The sequence below is a fragment of the Rhinoraja longicauda genome, chromosome 3, assembly GCF_053455715.1.
Source record: "Rhinoraja longicauda isolate Sanriku21f chromosome 3, sRhiLon1.1, whole genome shotgun sequence".
NCBI lineage: Eukaryota > Metazoa > Chordata > Chondrichthyes > Rajiformes > Arhynchobatidae > Rhinoraja > Rhinoraja longicauda.
Genome location: NC_135955.1, coordinates 87,498,975 through 87,511,670, shown reverse-complemented (window position 1 = coordinate 87,511,670; position 12,696 = coordinate 87,498,975). Strand labels below are relative to the sequence as shown.

Below are 12,696 nucleotides of genomic sequence, written 5' to 3'. Positions count from 1 at the left end.
TACTGCCTCTCACCATCAATAACACATTAAGTATCAGAGCAAGCCATGTGGCCGAGTGTTGAAGTCTTTTGTTTAATTAAAAGATACAGCATGGAAACAGACCCTTCAGCCCATCAAGTCCATACTTCTTCTTCTTCTTGCGTTTGAGGCAGCAGAAGTTATGTAAAGCCCTCCAGGCATTATAGCCAGTGCAATGTGCTGTTGTCAAGGGCCGTGAGGTCTACCCCTCCACCAGGGGGACGGAGGAGAGTGCAGTCGAAAATGACGTGCTGCGCTGTTTGCTGGTCTGCTCCACACACGCAACCCCCAACGATGCATGTTGGCATTGAACCGGCCGACCCCTGTGCGGAGCTAGTTCAGGGCGACCCACTCTTTGCGGGGCACGTCCGAGCCGGGTGGGGGTGTGGTGTTCGGTGCGACAGTGAATTGCTACGACGCATTCCTGTACACTGAACCTGGTGAAGAGGCTGCCTCCAAGGCTGCGGAACTGACAAACCGCCTTGACAAGAAGCGCAGAGAGCGGTGGGAGGAGACAGTCCAAGGAATCGACTTCACACACTCCAGTAGGGTGGCGTGGAAGACCTTTAATCGCCTCACCGGTCACAGTACCCGCCCAAAGCATTGCCCTGTCATGGCCAACTCCATCGCCCACCAATTCCTGGCCAATGGCCACTCCAAAGACACGGACAAGAACCATACTCGTTCTATCAAACAGGAATCCACTAATCTTTGGAAAGTTCCAGGTGCTGGTGGGCACCTGTCAGCACCCTTGTCCTCTGCAGTACTTTCTTCTGTCATCTCTCAACTGAAATGTGGAAAAGACCAGGGTCTTGATAACTTCCCCCCAGAATTCCTGAAACACTGCGGTCCTAAATGCCTGGCCTGGCTCCGTGAGTTTTACTCCTCTTGCCTCATTGGTCAGTCCATTCCGAAGATCTGGCGGAAAGCCACCATCATTGCGCGACCAAAACCAAACAAGCCTGCGGACGACCCAATGAACTATTGGCGCATCTCACTCCTCTGTGTCCCGTACAAGCTCCTCGAACGGCTTTTCCTGGCCCGGCTCGATCCAATCGTTGACCCTCAACTACCCGCTGAACAAGCCGGATTTCGGCGTGGACGCTGCACCACCCACCAAGCAGTCAAGCTGACCAATCACATCGAAGTCCACGCTAACTATCGATCACATTCACATTAGTTCTATGTTATCCCACTTTCTCATCCACTCCCTGTACAGCTGAGCCAATTTACAGAGGAAAATTAGTTTACAAACTCGCATGTCTGGCATATAGGAGGAAACCGGAGCACCCGGAGAAAACCCACACGATTACTGGGAGAATGTTAATGGGTTTGGATAAAAATTGTAAATTGTCCCTAGTGTGTGTAGGATAATGCTAGTGTATGGGGTGATCACTGGTCGGTACAGACTCAGTGGGCTGAAGGGCCTGTTTCTTTGCTGTATCTCGTCATATGCCCTGAAACAGAACAATGAAATTCTTACTTTCAGCAGCACAACAGATATGTAAACACAGTACTCTGTAAACATAGGCCTCAGTACTCAGAACACTGGCCTGGGAGATGGTGGGATATTGGTTTACTTATCTATACTAGTTGATTTGGGATGTTTGTGGTGGCGGTATTGTTGATACCTTTGAAGTGGCTGCCACAAGTTGTCCATGACAAGGAGGTGCTGTTCAATGGACTGTAATCTTGGTGCTGAGCTTTGGCTCTGGTGTTGGCCACGACTTTGCTTGATGTCAGTTTTTTTTCCCTGGGATCAGGTCTATCATGTGTCCCTCACAGATTGTGTGTCATTGTGGAACAGTGACGAAGAGAGACGAATTTGAGAAGGATCCTCCATATTCCCATTCAATCGACAGAGTTGTAAGTTTTATGACATCAAACAAACTAGAAATGGGAGTTTGTGTTCCTGTTCAACTTTTCCTTGGCTTTGTCATGAAGTGAATATTGTAATTTTTAGACTTTACTTTAGACTTTAGAGATACTTTAGACTTTACAGATACTTTAGACTTCATACGGTGCCCTCCATAATGTCAGGGACAAAGACCCATCATTTATTTATTTGCCTCTTTACTCCACAATTTGAGATTTGTAATAGAAAAAAATCACATGTGGTTAAAGTGCACATTGTGAGATTTTAATAAAGGGTATTTTTATACATTTTGGTTTCACCATGTAGAAATTATAGCTGTGTTTGTACATAGTCCCCCCATTTCAGGGCACCATAATGTTTGGGACACAGCAATGTCATGTAAATGAAAGTAGTCATGTTTAGTATTTTGGTGCATATCCTTTGCATGCAATGACTGCTTGAAGTCTGCAATTCATGGACATCACCAATTGCTGGGTGCCTTCTCTGGTGATGCTCTGCCAAGCCTTTTTTGCAGCCATCTTTAGCTTATGCTTATTTTGGGGGCTAGTCCCCTTCAGTTTTCTCTTCAGCATATAAAAAAGGCATGCTCAATTGGGCTCAGATCATGTGATTGACTTGGCCACTCAAGAATTGACCATTTTTTAGCTTTGAAAAACTCCTTTGTTGCTTTAGCAGTATGTTTGGGATCATTGTCTTGCTGTAGAATGAACTGCCGGCCAATGAGTTTTGAGGCATTTGTTTGAACTTGAGCAGATAGGATGTGTCTATACACTTCGGAATTCATTATGTTACTACCATCAGCAGTTGTATCATCAATGAAGATAAGTGAGCCAGTACCTTCAGCGGCCATACATGCCCAAGCCATAACACCCCCACCACCGTGTTTCACAGATGAGGTGGTATGCTTTGGATCTTGGGCAGTTCCTTCTCCCCTCCATACTTTGCTTTGCCATCACTCTGATATGTTAATCTTTATCTCATATGTCCAGAAGAACTTTTTCCAGAACTGTGGTTGCTCTATTAAGTACTTCTTGGCAAACTGTAACCTGGCCATCCAATTTTTGCAGCTAACCAATGGTTTGCATCTTGCAGTGTAGCCTCTGGATTTCTGTTCATGAAGTCTTCTGCGGACAGTGGTCATTGACAAATCCACACCTGAATGTTTCTGATCTGTAGGACAGATGTTTGGGGATTTTTCTTTATTCTAAAGAGAATTCTTCTGTCATTCCTTGGCCTGCCAGTCCCTTAGCAATTAGTAAGCTCACCAGTGCTCTCTTTCTTCTTAATGATGTTCCAAACAGTTGATTTTGGTAAGCCTAAGGTTTAACTGATGACTCTAACAGTTTTATTCTTGTTTCTCAGTCTCATAATGGCTTCTTTGACTTTCAGTGGCACGACTTTGGTCCTCATGTTGATAAACAGCAATAAAAATTTCCAAAGGTGATGGAAAGACTGGAGGAAAGTCTAGGTGCTGAGAGCTCTCTTATACCTGCATTAAGGAGGCATTTAGACACACCTGAGCAATTACAAACATCTGTGAAGCCATGGGTCCCAAACATTATTGTGCCCTGAAATGGGGTGACTATGTGTAAACACAGCTGTAATTACTACATGGTGAAACCAAAATCTATAGAAATACCCTTGAATAAAATCTGACAATGTGCACTTTAACCACATGTGATTTTTTTCTATTACAAATCTCAAATTGTGGAGTACAGAGGCAAATAAATAAATGATGGGTCTTTGTCCCAAACATTATAGAGGGCTCTTTGGCCCACCAAGGCTGTGCCAACTAGCGATCAGCTGTACACTAACACTAATTAACCTACAAGCCTGTACGTCTTTGGAATGTGGGCACCGGAGCACCTGGAGAAAACCCACGAGGTCACAGGGAGAACTTGGGCAGCACGGTGGCACAGCGGTAGAGTTGCTGCCTTACAGCGCTTACAGTGCCAGAGACACGGGTTCGATCCCGACTATGGGTGCTGTCTGTATGGAGTTTGTACGTTCTCCCCGTGACCTGCGTGGGTTTTTTCCGAGATCTTCGGTTTCCTCCCACACTCCAAAGACATACAGGTATGTAGGTAAATTGGCTTGGTATCTGTAAAAAATGTCCCTGGTGTGTGTAGGATAGTGTTAATAAGCGGGTTTACTGGTCGGCGCGGACCCGGTGGGCTGAAGAGCCTGTTTCCGCGCTGTATCTCTAAACTAAACTAAACTAAACATACAACCGCCGTACAGGATCAAACCCAAGTCCCCAACGCTGTAAGGCAGTAACTCTACCACTCTACTACTGTGCCTCTGTGATGGCCAAATACTGTTTCTATATCTTACGGTCTCATGGACCACATTTCTCACCAGTCACATAACTTGGAGGAACTTCGGAATTTTTTTTTTAGTTTTTCCCCGTGCAGCATTTTGAAAATGATTCTCCTTCAAGTCTGGAAGTTTCCAAAGTACACACAAAACAAGATGTTCCCTTCTGATCTCACCTCAGGAAGTACTTCACTAGTTTGAGGGTCATGGGTTGAAATCCTCCTTTAAAGGCTTGAGGCCTAATCTAAAATGGCTGTGCAGAGTAGAACAACTGTCAACCCATGTCAGCAGATTACCACAAAAGCAACATTTAGGTCATAACATCACCTGGCAAAATTGCAAACAGGGCCGTCAATTTGAATCCAAAGATTTTCCCACATTTTTCACCACTTGGATAACTTGAAGGACTTGTACAAGATCATGAGAGGAAACGATCTGGTAGATGCACAGAGTCTTTTGCCCAGCAAAGGGGAATCGAGGACCAGAGGACATAGGTTTTAAGTGAGGGGGAAAAGACTTAATAGGAATCTGAGGGGTAACCTTTTCACACAAAGGGTGGCGGGTGTATGGAACGAGCTGCCAGAGGAGGTAGCTGAGGCAGTGACAATTGCAACGTTTAAGAACAACTAAACAGGTAGTTCAATAGTTCAATAGTCCTTTATTGTCACATGTACCCTAAGGTACAATGAAATTTGATTTACCATACAGTCATACCATAAAAAGCGACAAGACACAACATTACATAAAAATTAAACATAAATAGACACCGCAGCGGAGTGTGAGAATCCCCAGGGCACACAGCAAAAGCAGAGACCCACAGCCATCAGTCCAATGTCCGGGCCACACACATGCTCTTCACCGTGATGTGACCCAGAGTTGCACCGACCCAGGGCCGTCTTAACGCATGGGCCTGATGAGCACTTGCCCGGGGCCCCACGAGCATAGGGGCCCCATGCTGATCTGTGTATGTTAAGTGACTTGCAATAAATAAATACTACTTTAAAAATGTAGTTTCAATAAGTGCTTTTTTCGCAACATTTTCGGTCACTAAGTGCTTCTCACAGCGATCTGTAAGTGCTTTTCGCAACAATGTAGCACCCTAAGTCCATCGCTAAGTGCTTTTCGGTAAGTGCTTTTCGCCGGCACGACAGGGGGGGCTGGTAGGGAAAGGGGGGTGGGGGAGAGTAACGGTAGGGGCCCCAGTACACTGCTTTGCCCGGGGGCCCATAATGCTGTAAAAACGGCTCTGCACCGACCGCTTGCAGTCCCTGTCCGCCCGAACAGTCAGAAAGCCATCCGCACTCGCACCAGACTCCAGGACGCTCCCGTGGCGCGATGTCCCCGCAAACACCGAGACCACGGCAATCCCTCCGAGTCCCCACCAGCGCAGGCAGCATCCATCTTGATTTTCGGTGAGCTCGCACTCCTCACTGTGATGGAAGATGAATTAACTTTTACCTTCTTCCTCCATGGATAGGACAGGTTTGGAGAGATATGGGCCAAACGCAGGCAGATGGGACGAGTGTAGCTGGGTGGGACATGTTGGCAGGTGTGGGTAAGTTGGGCCGACGGGCCTGTTTCCACACTATCACACTAAGACTATGACTCTATGACCTTCTGAATGGCTCTAGTTCAGTTCTGAGGAAGCGCTGCACCGATAGATCTCAACTGTGCTCCTGGGTGGCTGTAAAAGAGCTTTTGGCAAAACTTGAAGAAAAGCAGAAGAGTTATTTTGATCTTTTAAACTGTTATTATTCCTTCAATCAACGTCAATAGGTAATTTGGAAAATTTGGAAAAAATATTCCGTAGATATATCATCAAATTTAAAGTGTTTTGGTTCATCCTAAGTTCATAAAAGAAACGAAAAAAATGCAAGTTTGAGCTTTCATTTTTACTGTTGAAATTCTTCTGATATCATTTCAGTGATTTTAAATCGGAGTACTCAAATGTAGGAAACTGGACATTTTCATTTAAAATATTTCTCCTTTATTTTATAAAACAGGGATGTTTTAGGCTCGATGGGGCGCTGGTCAGGCCACATTTGGAATATTGTGAGTAATTTTGGGTGCCATATCTGAGGAAGGATGTGCTGGCTCTGGAGAGGGTCCAGAGGAGATTTACAAGAATGATCCCAGGAATGAGTGCATTAACTTATGATGAGCGTTTGACAGCACTGGGCCTGTACTCGCTGGAGTTTAGAAGAATGAGAGGGGACCTCATTAAAACATACCAAATAGTGAAAGGCTTGGTCAGAGTGGATGTGGAGAGGATGTTTCCTCTAGTGGGAGAGTGTAGGACTAGAGGTTATAGCCTCAGAATTAAAGGACGTTCCTTTAGGAAGGAGATGAGGAGGAATTTCTTTAGTCAGCGGGTGGTGAATCTGTGGAATTCTTTGCCACAGAAGGCTGTGGAGGCCAAGTTAATGGATATTTTTAAAGCAGAAATAGATAGATTCTTGATTAGTATGGGTGTCAGAGGTTAGGGGAGAAGGCGGGAGAATGGGGTTAGGAGGGAGAGATAGGTCAGCCATGATTGAATGGTGGAGTAAATGATGGCCAAATTACCTAATTCTGCTTCTAACACTTATGACCTTATAAATGTTAATTGCTTATTTTTTTAGTTGATTCTTCAGGAAAATCAGCATATTGATTTTATAAAAATAATGTGGCTTTTCTGACATTGACTAGAGGAGCGTGTTCCAAGAACAGGAGTTAAAATCCTGATCTGCCACAGACACTTGGAATTGAATCTCTGGTGATCACTGAAATCCAGGCTGAATAAGCTCAATCAGAGCAACAGCTGAGGGCATTTCAAACATAAATGAGTTATCTCCAAAATCAGGAACAAAGAACTACAAATGCTGGTTCACGCAAAAGGGCACAAAGTGTCGGTGTAACTCAGTGGGTCAGGCAGCATCTCTGGGGAGCATGGATAGGCGACGTTTCAGGTCAGGACCCCTCTCCTGAAGAAGGGCCTCGACCCGAAACATCACATATCCACGTCCAGAACAAGGGGCCACAGTTTAAGAATAAGGGGTAGGCCATTTAGAACGGAGATGAGGAAAAACTTTTTCAGTCAGAGAGTTGTGAATCTGTGGAATTCTCTGCCCCAGAAGGCAGTGGAGGCCAATTCTCTGAATGCATTCAAGAGAGAGCTAGATAGAGCTCTGAAAGATAGCAGAGTCAGGGGGTACGGGGAGAAGGCAGGAACGGGGTACTGATTGAGAATGATCAGCCATGATCACATTGAATGGTGGTGCTGGCTCGAAGGGCCGAATGACCTACTCCTGCACCTATTGTCTATTGTCTATTGTCCTCCAGAGTTGCTGCCTGATCTGCTGAATTACTCCAGCACACTGTGCCTCACACCTTTTGCCTCTCAAAATCACCTCTATTTAAGCTGACCTCAATCCATTATGCTACTTTACAATTCAGTTTCACCAAAATTTAATTCCATCCTGAAATTTGGCTAGTTCCCTAGATGAATTTGTGGGATTCACCAAGTGTGTCGGTAAGGAACGGGTCCTTATTTTTTTTAGTGCACAAATATCACATCGTAAGCGTTGTGAATTACTCGACTTGTTAAGAAAATGACTAGTGATCACTAATTCAACCAATAAAAGGCACACGTGACTTCTCAGTCAATCACTGTGATTATTAAATAAGCTATTCAAGGTGGAAGTCTTAAAACCTCAATAAAAGTATTTTTGCTGAAAATAGATTTGTTGTTGAATGAATAGTCTATCACACTACTCGATAGTTGTTCATTGAGTGTTTTGCAAATTATTTTTTCACTTAAACTATATCCTAGCAGATTCAATTTCAAACTAACTTATTGCCAAGCAGAAAAGGGGACATGACTGATTGAGAATTGTTTGAAAGAGATATGACATTCATTAAACAGTTATCTATGTATCATTACAATCAATATCCCCACTTGAAACAGCATTTCATAAATATTTAAGGGTGGCACGGTGGCACAGCGGTAAAGTTGGTGCCTTACAGTGCTTACAGTGCCAGAGGCCTGGTTTCGATCTAGACTACAGGTGCTGTCTGTACTGAGTTTGTACGTTCTCTTCATGACTGCATGGGTTTTCTCTGAGATCTTCACCCACTCCAAAGACATACAGGTTTGTAGGTTAATTGGCTTGGGTTTGTATACTTGGTATGTGTAAATTGTCCCTAGTGTGTGTCGGCTTGTGTTAATGCGTGGGGATCGCTGGTCGGTGTGGAAGAGCCTGTTTCCGCGCTGTATCTTTAAACTGAACTAAACTATCCATAGCATCCAATCCCAGCTTAATTGTGTTAATTGCTTACACAGAGCATAATTTCTAAATTGTATTTTATTTATTGGTTTTTCATGACCTGAAAGCTAGCAAGGCCAGCATTCATACCCATCCCTAACTGCCTTTCAGAAAGTGGTAGTGAGCCATCTTCTAAAACTCTAATTTTTTTCCCAAGTTTCATTAATGTCACCATCGGTTTCCCAAATGGAAGGACCAGAAATATGATTTTTTGAGGAAATGGATAAAGACCGGAGAGGAAAAGATTTAGTTTAGTTTAATTTAATTTAGGGATACAGCGCGGAAACAGGCCCTTCGGCCCACCAAATCTGCATGGTAGCGCAGCGGTAGAGTTGCTGCTTTACAGTGAATGCAGCGCCGGAGACTCAGGTTCGATCCTGACTACGGGTGCTGCACTGTAAGGAGTTTGTACGTTCTCCCCGTGACCTGCGTGGGTTTTCTCCGAGATCTTCGGTTTCCTCCCACACTCCAAAGACGTGCAGGTATGTAGGTTAATTGGCTGGGTAAATGTAAAAATTGTCCCTAGTGGGTGTAGGATAGTGTTAATGTACGGGATCGCTGGGCGGCACGGACTTGGAGGGCCGAAAAGGCCTGTTTCCGGCTGTATATATATGATATGATATGATATGATATTAACACTACCTTACACACAGTAGGGACAATTTTACATTTATACATTTATACCAACCCAATGAGCCTACAAAGCTGTACATCTTTGGAGTGTCGGAGGAAACCGAAGATCTCGGAGAAACCCACACAGGTCATGGGGAGAACGTACAAACTTCGTACAGACAGCACCCCTAGTCAGGATCGAACCTGGGTCTCTGGCGCTGCAAGGCAGCAACTCTACTGCTGCGCCACAGTGCTGCTGTTCTTCTGGGCTATACATTTCTATCATCTGTATTACCTGTTGGTGAAGGACAGATTTTTTATTGTTGTGTTATTTCCTTTATTTTAAGGAAAGAAGTCGAGTCAGCTTCAATGGAGTACAAGGGCATGGATGAAAATTATAAAGACATTCTTAATTCCAGGGACATGAAAGGAACACAAATTTTTCCACACTTCCCAATGCGGCCTCTTTCGCTGACCATGAAAACAAACAAATTTACAGCCTATGAATATGATGAATCAGCAATTCCCTTCTCTAGACACAACGTCACTAGTGGAAACTTGGAAGGATTCTCAGCCATCTCTGAAGGAGGATCTCGGAAGAGGAAGAGTACACCCACAAAAGTAATCCATACCGTTCAGTCAGAAGAGTTGCCGAGAGACGTGGAAGAAGATATCAAAGTCGAAATGCCATCACAGATACCTATGAACCAAATGATAGATTTGAGCAATGTCGGATTTCACCTGTTCAGAGGTTTTGATCCCCGTGACACGATGTACATGAAGCATGAGCCCATTAACCATAATGTGATGTGGCCCACCAGCCCTCTGATGATGCACCCGTCTCGACCCTACTTTGCCAATGTCCCTCCAGAGTTCATCCTCCCCTTTGTCATGGCACCATCAAATCTGCATCTGAGATATCCCTTTTACCAAAATGCCCCTCTGAGAAACTTTAATATCGGTCCCAGCACTCTGGAGGAAACGAAGACCGCAGTTGAGCGGGTCGACGTCAACATTAATATTGATGACAGTTATTACGTTGATGTGGGCGGGAGTCAGAAACGGTGGCAGTGCCGTATATGTGAGAAGTCTTACACATCCAAATACAACCTCGTGACACATATTTTGGGACACAGTGGCATCAAGCCGCACGCTTGTTCTCAGTGCAGGAAGCCCTTCAAGCAGTTGAGCCACCTCCATACTCACATGCTCACACATCAGGGCACCAGGCCTCACAAATGTCACGTTTGCCACAAAGCCTTTACCCAGACCAGCCACCTCAAGCGGCACATGATGCAGCACAGTGAGGTGAAGCCGTATAATTGCGGCATTTGTGGCAGGGGCTTTGCTTACCCTAGCGAGCTGAAAGCCCACGAGGCCAAGCACGCCAATGGCCGGGATAACATTTGTGTCGAATGCGGACTTGACTTCCCCACCCTGGCGCAGTTAAAGAGGCACCTCACGTCTCACCGAGGCCCAACACTCTACCGGTGTGATGAGTGCGACAAAACCTTTCAGTACCCGAGTCAACTGCAAAATCACACAATGAAGCACAAAGACATCCGTCCATATATCTGCACTGAATGTGGCATGGAATTCGTTCAATCGCATCACCTCAAACAGCACTCCCTGATTCACAAGGTATGGCATCTCCTGCAAAACAAACTGAGATAGGAAGACTGGGGTGGTAGGGTGAGATAGTGAACTTTCACCTTCGGCAGAAAAGGCACGAACTGCAAGATGTAGACTTAAAGAAATAGGCAGCAAACCTTGAAGAGGAATTGAGGGGGAAAATGGTAGGTTTTGTGCTTGATTTTATTGGATGAACAATCTGAAACTGGAAAGGCAAAGAGATGTACGGGACAAAATGTTTACACAAAGAGCGGTGGGTGCCTGGAACGAGCTGCCCGGGGTGGTGACGCAGGCAAATGTCGCAGTGGCATTTAAAGAACTCATAGATTATCACATTGATACAGTATGCAGGGAATGGAGGGACATGGAGTGTTGTAACCCATGAAGCTGTGAATCAACAGTTGGAAAGGGCGGCACGGTAGCGCAGCGGTAGAGTTGCTGCTTTACAGCGAATGCAGCGCCGGAGACTCAGGTTCGATCCTGACTACCGGTGCTGCACTGTAAGGAGTTTGTACGTTCTCCCCGTGACCTGCGTGGGTTTTCTCCGAGATCTTCGGTTTCCTCCCACACTCCAAAGACGTACAGGTATGTAGGTTAATTGGCTGGGTAAATGTAAAAATTGTCCCTAGTGGGTGTAGGATAGTGTTAATGTGCAGGGATCGCTGGGCGGCACGGACTTGGTGGGCCGAAAAGGCCTGTTTCCGGCTGTATATATATGATATGATATGATATGATATGATATGATATGAAACTATATTATAATATGTAAAAAGTAAATAATGGGAGGCTCAGAACAAGTGATGGGCTGCACGGTGGTGCAGTGGTAGAGTCGCTCCCGGGTTCAATCCTGACCATGGGTGGGTGCTGTATGTAAAGAGTTTTTACGTTCTCCCGGGACCGCGTGGGTTTTTCCCAGGTGCTCCGGTTTCCTCCCACACTCCAAAGACGTGCGGGTTTGTAGGTCAATCGGCTTCCGTAAAAATTGTAAATTATTCCGAGTGTGTAGGATAGTACTAGATTGCTGGACTGTGCGGACTCGGTGGGCCGAAGGGCCTGTTTCCACGCTGTATCTCTAAAGTCTAAAGTCCAGGTGGTATGTGGTTAATTCTACCACTATTACCCACCCAGATTAGGGCCAAGGTCCTGTAGACCAGGGTCTCATTATCTGATGTTCTCAAAGCCAAACGTGAAACTGGCATGAACATTCAAGAAACATCAGTCAAAATTTGAACAGCTTTTCAAAATGGAAGTCTTGTGATAATAAAGGGATTATAAAACAGCATAAAACTAGAGGAAAAATAAATAAACCCTTGGATCCAACTTCATCTAAATATTATTTTTGTTCGGTCAGTCTTGGCATGAAAAAAAATCAAAAAACTGCAGATGCTAGAAATTGGAAATAAAAACAGGTAATGTTGGAAACACTCAGAAGGTCAAGCAGTATCTATGGAAAAATAGAGATAACGTTTTGGGTTGAAGTAAGAAAGAGAGAAAACGTGTCAGTTTTAAGTTGGTGGAATGAATCAGTCAAAGAGATGGAATTTTTAAAAAACCTGCAGATGATGGAAAAATCAAGAGTGTTTTATTGTCATATGTCCCAAACAGAAGAATGAAATTCTTATGTTGCAATAGAACAACAGAATATGTAAACATAATACTCTGTAAACAATATAATAAACGATAGAAAAAGTTGTGTATATATACTATATATATATATATATATATATATATATATATATATATATATATATATATATATATATATATATATATATATGTGTGTGTAAACAAACAGACAATAATAGTGCAAAAGACAAAACTAGTGCCCCAAATTCTATGTAGTTCAGAGTATACTTGGAGGTTGCAGTGTTTAATAGCCTGATGGCTGTTGGCTGCATTGACAGTTTCTTTCCAGCTGTTATTAGGCAACTGAACCAT

General features: G+C 44.3%; 1 protein-coding gene across 1 annotated transcript in view; it reads left to right on the top strand.

Annotated features, from left to right (window-relative positions):
* The first annotated feature begins 1,784 nt into the window (after positions 1-1,784).
* LOC144592474 (uncharacterized) overlaps positions 1,785-12,696 on the top strand; it is a 54,469-nt gene continuing 43,557 nt past the window's right edge. Inside the window, exons 1-2 of the mRNA XM_078397067.1 lie at positions 1,785-1,884; positions 9,474-10,767. Of these exons, the coding sequence (XP_078253193.1) occupies positions 9,496-10,767 (1,272 nt within the window). The 5' untranslated portion in view covers positions 1,785-1,884; positions 9,474-9,495. The remainder of the gene's footprint in view (positions 1,885-9,473; positions 10,768-12,696) is intronic.